Below are 8,669 nucleotides of genomic sequence, written 5' to 3' on the forward strand. Positions count from 1 at the left end.
CACTATTTATTTTCACAATTTTTTTTTAAGAAATTAAAACTTTTATTCAGCAAGGATTCATTAAATTGACCAAAAGTGACAGACTTTCCTTAAAAATTCTATTTCAAATAAATGCTGTTCTATTGAACTTTCTACTCATCAAAGAATTTGTGAACAAAAAATGTATCACACTTTCCACAAAAAAATATGAAGCAGCACAACCGTTTTCAACTGATAATAATCATAAATGTTTCTTGAGCAGCAAATCAGCCTATTAAAATGATTTCTGAATGATCATGTGACACTGAAGACTGGAGCTTCAAACCTTTTTATAGAATTTTTGGAAAAACATAACTGTACTTTGTTAAAAACCTGCCTTGAAGTTCTCATCTGAAAATATCTCTGTTTTTCAAGTCCTTTCCATCAGAGTCATCCATTCAACAGAAGATCCTGGGTTTACTGGTAAGAAACAGTGGGGGGGGGTCAAAACTTCACATTGAGAAATGTTATTTTAATTAGTTTTAATTCTAGCATTTTTGTTGTAGCACATAAATTATATATATATATATATATATATATATATATATAAAATCGCATGATCACTATTTATTTTCACAATTTTTTTTTAAGAAATTAAAACTTTTATTCAGCAAGGATTCATTAAATTGACCAAAAGTGACAGACTTTCCTTAAAAATTCTATTTCAAATAAATGCTGTTCTATTGAACTTTCTACTCATCAAAGAATTTGTGAACAAAAAATGTATCACACTTTCCACAAAAAAATATGAAGCAGCACAACCGTTTTCAACTGATAATAATCATAAATGTTTCTTGAGCAGCAAATCAGCCTATTAAAATGATTTCTGAATGATCATGTGACACTGAAGACTGGAGTAATGCTGCTGAAAATTCAGCTTTGCCATCACAGGAATACATGACATTTTAAAATATATTTAAATATAAAACAGTTATTTTAAATTGTAATAATATTTCACAATATTACTGTTATTTTTTGATCAATTATATGTAGCCTTGGTGAGCATAAGTGACGACTTTTAAAATCCCCAAACTTTTGAACATGTGCATGTGTTGCATGTGTGCGTGCATATTATTTTTTAGAAGCATATATAACATCAAATAGAAGCATTTTTTTGTATCAAGCCTCCAGCAATTCTGTGCTGCATATGCACTGGAGAGGGAAATACGTATTGCAGTGTTTTGCTCTGGTGAAATTGAATTGAGGTAAGTGATTCTGGAGCTGTGGGCAGCACTGATAAAATGCCTTCTCGTGTCAAAGGAAGCCGTGCTGAGGGATTATGCAAATAGTTTCCCTTAGTTAGAAAGTATAATGAGACTGTTTCACTTTGCATTCAGTTGTATTTTTGGAGCTGTGGTCCCCTGTGCTATTTTCCTTTCTCTATCTTGTCTAGTTCTGAATGTGTTTGTTTCGCTTGTATTCAGAATAATATCGCCGAGGTGGGGGAGTTGCACGGTGAGCTGATGGTTCAAAGTTTTCTGGATCACATTCGCTCTCTGCTGCACAGTCCAGAGGTGGAGGTCAGTTATTTTGCCGCAGGCATCTTGGCCCACCTCACCTCACGGGGCGAGAAGGTGTGGACCCTCGACCTGTCACTCAGGAACACACTGCTAGAGCAACTGGTGCGTGCTTGCACAAATTGGGTATTTGTTTGGGTATTATTGCACCAGAGGCCTGAGTAAATAGTTTAATCATTATGTATCTTTTATTACGCAGCATTCGGCGATTCTGAAGTGGCCATCGCCGGAATGTGAGATGGTAGCGTACAGGTGAGAAATGACAAAACCACATCATGAAAAACATGCTTCACTAAAGGGGTCTGCTACTCAACAACAGAGTTTGCCAGGTCTGGTCTCGGGTCGAGCAAGGTTTTGGTCATGTTTTTATAGAGCACTATTACTGTTAAAATTTCAATCAATTATTAAAGTTTTGAATTCAGTTGATTAGACGTACTTTTTCATTTTAAAATGTATTTAAACCATTAAAATAGCATCCTAAAAAATTCAAACTGAAAACACAGAATTAAAAATAAAATGGATTTCATAGGGCTCTTATATCCTCAAGCTTGTGTTGGGCTTGAAATTTATTTTAAAAAATATCTAAAAATATATTATAAGATAAATGTTATTTTATTTTATTTTTTCAGTGAAAAGTCAGTTAAAGACAACATTAAGTAAATGTTACTTGAACCACAGGAATGAATTGAATAATGCAATACTATTTTTCTATTTATTTTATGTCATGCAAAATTTGTACTTAAATGTACAACAAAATATGTTACTACTTACAGTGCGACTAAATGTCTAAATAAAATTTAAGGTACAGATTTTTATCAATAAACATTGAATAAACATTTAATATATGCTGTTAAATTTGTAAAATGCATAAAATGTCCATTGATAATACAAAAATGGCAACAAGGTAACAAGACGTTTGCTTATCCTAAATGAAGTTATTAACTAAAACATTGACAGCACTGACTGTGTTGAGCAGTGTTGTTTTTGTATTTTAAATATACTATTACAGTATTAATATTTGAATTATGGACAATAATGTCAATAATGACAATATTAATGACAATAATTATGTTCAGTTTTCATTTTAATTTCCTAATTTAATTTTAGTTTCTTAAACTGAATTTTTAATTATATGTGCCTTTTCCCTTTTTTATTTATTTTGTTTTATTTTTTAATTATTATTTCTATTTATTTTTTCCATTTTTTTCTGTTTAATGCTTGTGCAGACCCCTTTCAAGCTCTCTTCTATTATGCACTAGAATTAAATTGATTTATAGTATTATAAAGAGATCAAGTGTTTAGTGTACATCTCTGTGTGTCTTTTTCAGGTCGTTCAACCCTTTCTTCCCTTTACTGGAGTGCTTCCAGACCCCAGGAGTCCAGCTGTGGGCCGCATGGGCCATGCAGCACGTCTGCAGCAAAAATGGTGAGATCAGCACCATAAACCCAACGCTCCAAAGCCCAGAGACTTTCTGTGTTCTTCATTTTATTTTCCCTTTCTGCCTTCATGAATGCAGCAGGCCGGTACTGCAGCATGTTACTGGAGGAGGGAGGACTGCAGCAGCTAGAGGCCGTGAGGTCACATCCCAAAACCCACAGCGACGTGCTGCGATTGGCTGAAAGCATCCTTGACAGTTTGCATCGCCACAAGGCGCGCACAGGATACACAGGACCGCCCAAAATACACACGCATAGAGGTACGTGTCCACAGAAGATCCAAAGTCAAACGGTTTTGAAATGACAGAACGGTTTCTTTTCATTTGTACATTTTTTTTTTATTCCATATTTCTCTTTGTTTTCCAGAGAAAAACGTTCCATGACAAGATCAGTGGTCTCTGGATAGGACACCACAAAAAACCGGAAGCTTTTTGTATGTGTATGTGTTCACTCGTGCCCGTATGACAATGACGCTCTGCTGCTCACGACGGAATCCGTTATTTATTTGACAAGAAATAAGTCTCCGTGATCTGAGGAAATGTTTATTTAGACGGGCAGCAGCTCAGAGAGTGTTTATGTTAAAACGTGGGACGTATGTGAGAGTTTATATGTTTGTGCATGTGTGTATTAAGAGCATGTGCATCAGATTGCTACGTATGCATATTCAGATTTTGGATGCAGCTCCTTAGGAAATTTCATTTATTTGACAGATTTCTGTCCTGTTGGGCATAAAATGCATTAATATAAAGACACAACAGATACAGTTGTGTTACATGGAAATACATGAATTGTTTAGTAACGTTCAGTGTGGAATATGTTAAACTGCATGTGTGAGAGAGGGAAAAAAAAAAGTGTGTGATCTGTGTGTACAAACGTGAGACAACCGCTTGTCAACACTGAACAGCATGAGAGCTTTAGGGATGAAATCTATTTTTATAGACTGTATAAAAACGGTGGCAGATGACAATGTTTATGGTGTGGTGTTGCACGCAAAGTATTATGATCCAGATTTGAGTTTGTTTCCAAAAATAGTACTAAGTGGACTGAACATCATGTAAGCTCAGACGAAAGATTCCTCAAGAACCCGGAGCTCTTCAGAAGCAAACGAAACTGGTGGAGATTATTAAAATCAAAGCTTTTGCCTTTGCAGGAATATGTCAATAAATGGATTGTTGCCTCGTAAACCTTGTAAAAAAGGTACAAGCACCTTGTAAAAAAAGTCAAGAGGAAATTTTTGTTCTGATCGTGGCATCTTTGGAGCGCTGGTGATTTGCCAAAAGTCATTGGATTTGCTTTTTTGCGAAACATGCTTGCATTGAACTTAAAGTTTGATTTAATTTAACGCCAATGAAGCTGTTAAACAGCAGGTTCAACTTGTCTTGTTTGAAGTTGCAATTAAAAAAAATGATACTCCATTTGTTTCAGTGATCTAACGAAGCTTTTTTTGTATATAAATGTTTCAATTCCCTGGATGTGTATGCTTCTTTTTTTGCAGCATGTATTTGGTTTTCTGTTCGTAACTGGGCCATGTTTTATGATGAGATAGATGCTCCAGGAAATGTGCTTTGTTCCAGAAAATCTTATTGTGGCATGCAGCTGTTCTTGCAGATGGCATGAAATATAAGTATTTGTTATAATTTGTACTGTAATTCAAATTTTGTTTGGCAACTTAGGCCAGGTTTATACACCTGAAATACATCACAACAATGTCCGTTTTTGGATTCAGCTTCGACATTAACAAATATTGGCGTTAAATGGTGTATAAATGGACCAAATTAGTTCACTGAACTCTACAGGCCGAGCGTGGAGACCCTAGGCATGTATGTGGCCCTCCATGACAGATTTCGGTTCTGTGCCACACTACTGTTCTCTTCCTCACTCAGAATGTGGATTGAGCAGCAAAACAAGAGTAAACTAGTGTCATACTGCTGCTCAGATTCACAGTTATGCAAATTATGTTTGGGGAATAAAGAATGTAAAACCCCTGCTGCTTCGGTCTGCTGTTAATCTTTATTAATACATTAATTTTAAAGTATTTTTTTCAAATTAAAGTATCCTTAAAATTTGAAGAATATCCTAGCTCAAAATTGTACTTTGTTTTTCAGTTTGCTTTTTATTTCTAGAATGCTTTTATTTAATTTGTAACCCCTTAACTGTCACTAAGTTTACTTCAATATATGATGATTAAATCCTAATCTAATCATGGCAAACTATGTATCTTTTGAAAGGTCTAAGACTCCTAAATAGATATTTTACCACTGTTGTTAAAAATTATGTAGGAACAGTAATAGATTAATTTATGACAAGAGTGCACCTCAAAACATACAGGTGCATCTCAATAAAGAACTTTTCCACGACATTCTAATTTATTGAGATGCACCTGTAAGGAGTTCTGACCTTTGTCACAAAAAAATATTTTTCGTTTGCTTTTTTCCCTATCACATGTTTTAGTAATCATCATAAAGAAAGCTTAAAACCTCAAAATTCATCCTATGAAAACCGTTTTGAAATCAGACATTGCGTTACCATAGAAATGGTACTTTAATATCTTTTAGCAGGCTCCTCCCCCTTAGTGCGGGGGTGTCATATTACAAAATATATTACGGTCTTTTGGAATCAAAACTTTTTATAATCTTGACAAAATACATATCGCCGGAAAGGTCTGAGTCTCAAAATTTCATTTGGTGGTTATTTTGTGATAGAATTAATACTGAGAGAGACATTAATACATTTGTGACAGAAAAATTCATTTAAAAAAAATCAATGGAGTTTGGATGGCACCCGGTGGCTGTTTGTGGTATAACACCTAAACAAAATTACATAGGAACCTCAATTTTTTTAATATCAACTTCAAATTTGGAACATAACTCATTCAGACATATGGCTTTAATTTCATATCAAATTTGGATTAAAACCTATTTTGTAAAATATTTACTTTATATAAAATAAAATAAAAATAGTACAGTACATTTTCTTTACAGTAAATTTAAACTTCTATGACTTTTTATGCTTGAATTCTTTCATGCTTTTTCATTTTTTTTTTAAATTTCACTTCTGCAATAATCTACTGATTGTCTTATTTAAAAAGAGATCAACCTTAGGTCTGTATTCAAAAGCGTTCATAAATTATAACAATTTAAGTCTGAATAGTGCACTTTCATGTCTATATTAAAAATAATGGTCTATCCAGAAAAAAAAAAAGACGAACATGACAAAGTCCTTTTTAAATTATTTGTGGCAGTTATTTTTACACATTGCAAAGCTCAGATTTCAAAGGAAATTGAAACCCAACACTGGGTACAATGTAGTAACGCAAGTACAGCATGTTCAGAATGTTTGTACTAGTACCATGTGGATTTGAAACGTGTTTTGCAGATATAAACTTTCACTCTCCAATGTACCTTGGAGGCCTCTTTTCTATAAACGCAGCCATGCCCTCTTGTCTGTCCCGTGTAGGAATGAGCTGAGAAACCACAAAACATTCAGTCAAGCCAAGCACACAAAATACTACAACAAATGAAATTGTGCAGATTTTATTCATATGGTTTATGTATGACACTCACCCTGGCGTAACACATTAATTCCCTCAATAGCCATTCCTGAAGAGATGTCCACCTCAGTGCCTCGATTCATGGCTACTTTAGCCATTCGCACGGCAATCGGAGCCTGAGGAGAGAGGAAAACAAAAATAAATCTTCCGTTCAAAACACTTTTTCAGTTTTCATTTTCTGTAGTTACTAGGGTATTTGCTGGATGGCCAAAATGAAAAGATAGAATTTTTTTTTTTTTAGCTATTTTTTGATTCACTTTTAGTTTTTTGTTTTAGCTTTAACAGCAGTTATGAACCATATTAAAAGGAATTTTGGCAAGAAGTACAAAAATAATGGTAATTTTAATTTATTATTTTTAATTTACATTAAAAATAATACTTTTATAATGTTTCACGAAGGCAGCTTTTATTTGATCGAAAATACAGTAAAACAGTATTATTGTAAAAATATATTGTTTAAAAAAAAATAAAAAAATTACAATTATTTGTGTACTTCTTGCCAACATTCCTATTACTATTGTTCATAAAACTATTATTTAAATAATACATATTTTTTTTTAGTTTTGTAGATTTTAAAATGTAATTTATTTCCTGTGATGCAAAGCTGAATTTTCAGCATCATTACTCCAGTCCTCAGTGTCACATGATCCTTCAGAAATCATTCTAATATGCTGATTTGTTATACATTTGTGAAACTGTGATACATTTTCTCAGGATTCTCTTATGAACAGAAAGTTCAAAATAAGAGCATTTATTTGAAACATAAATCATTTGTATCAATGCAAAGATCTTTACGGTCAATCAATTAAATGCATCCTTGCTGAATAGAAGAATTCATTTCTTAAACGGTAGTGTAAGTCTGCCTATAATACAGGCCACTGTTTATTATCTTTCACTGCAACTGTAAAATCTGCACTGTATCTGTCTAAGGCACAGTCACATAATCATGATACAGTTAAGTCACGTGGGCAGAAGTGCAGACAAACGTTATTGTGGCCTGACATGTCTGAATGACGTTCCCACACTGACCGAAATAGGACATCTTCATTTTAATCTAATATAATGACTTGTCAATCATGGGGAAAACCAGAAAAGCAGGATGTTCTCATTGTCACGCAATAATTTAGTACAGTACAGAAGATTCCAGTTCCACAAATCCACATGCCAAGTCATATAATGACGACGATATGACGTATTTTCAGGTTCGCTCCAAAGGCAATGAATAGCAAGGTCATGCACTTGATTACGCACGTGTCTTCTTTTGTACCATTACGTTGTTTATCGCGTTAAATGTGTGCTCTGGACACTAGTGGGCCTGAGGGAAGACTGTAATGGCACATTTGAGCCAGGTCTGTCTTGAGGGTATACATATTCATGGCCAGCCTGTCGTCTTGAGTCATGATGTGAGACGCTCCCATGTGACAGTACAGTGTCACATGACGCAAATGAGATTAAAGCACAAGTACACAATGAAATGCCCGTGGCTATAGCTGAACTAGTATGCAAACAATTTCATAACCACAGAAACATACAAACATAAGCGTACACATAATCATAGATGCATACAAATCATATCTCTAAGCTACACTTATCAAATAATGAAAAACCCTGCAAAATTAACCCCACACACATAAACAGGGTCCATATACACCATCTGTAGATGTTTACTTCACAAAATTATATATATAAAAATGATTATAAATAAATGATATATACTGTATATATAGACAAATCTACCATTTGTTAGCAAGGTAGCATTAAATTAACCAAAAATGACCATTAAGGCATTTATAATGTTACAAAAGATTTATATTTCAAATAAATGCTGCTCTTCTGTGACTGCGGTCACAGAAATAAAATGACATTTGAAATACATTCAAATAGAAAAACTTTTTTTTTTTTCTAATAATACTTATTTTTTATATATATATTTTAATATATAATTATATATTCGGTATTACTGTTTTTACAGTATTTTTGATCAAATAAATACAGCCTTGTTGAGCACACAAAAACTTTTTTTTCCCAAAAACATTATACATTATATTATAGATATGTGACCCTGGACCACAAAACCAGTGTTAAGTCGCTGGGGGATATTTGTAGCAATAGCCAAAAATACATTGTATGGGTCAAAATGATCGATT

At 33.6% G+C, this 8,669-nt stretch overlaps 1 protein-coding gene and 1 pseudogene across 1 annotated transcript in view; one reads left to right on the forward strand and one right to left on the reverse strand.

Annotated features, from left to right (window-relative positions):
- Positions 1-3,385, forward strand: part of LOC107658153 (protein zyg-11 homolog) — a gene marked incomplete at its 5' end in the record, with an annotated part of 13,524 nt that extends 10,139 nt beyond the window's left edge. The window contains 6 exon segments of the mRNA XM_016446617.1: positions 323-441; positions 1,443-1,640; positions 1,735-1,787; positions 2,864-2,961; positions 3,053-3,232; positions 3,339-3,385. Of these exon segments, the coding sequence (XP_016302103.1) occupies positions 323-441; positions 1,443-1,640; positions 1,735-1,787; positions 2,864-2,961; positions 3,053-3,232; positions 3,339-3,355 (665 nt within the window).
- A 2,823-nt stretch (positions 3,386-6,208) lies between these two features.
- The window catches only part of LOC107658154 (enoyl-CoA hydratase domain-containing protein 2, mitochondrial-like), a 9,581-nt pseudogene continuing 7,120 nt past the window's right edge, over positions 6,209-8,669 (reverse strand).

The sequence above is a fragment of the Sinocyclocheilus anshuiensis genome, unplaced genomic scaffold (genome assembly GCF_001515605.1).
Source record: "Sinocyclocheilus anshuiensis isolate Anshui unplaced genomic scaffold, SAMN03320099.WGS_v1.1 scaffold279, whole genome shotgun sequence".
In the NCBI taxonomy this organism is placed as follows: domain Eukaryota; kingdom Metazoa; phylum Chordata; class Actinopteri; order Cypriniformes; family Cyprinidae; genus Sinocyclocheilus; species Sinocyclocheilus anshuiensis.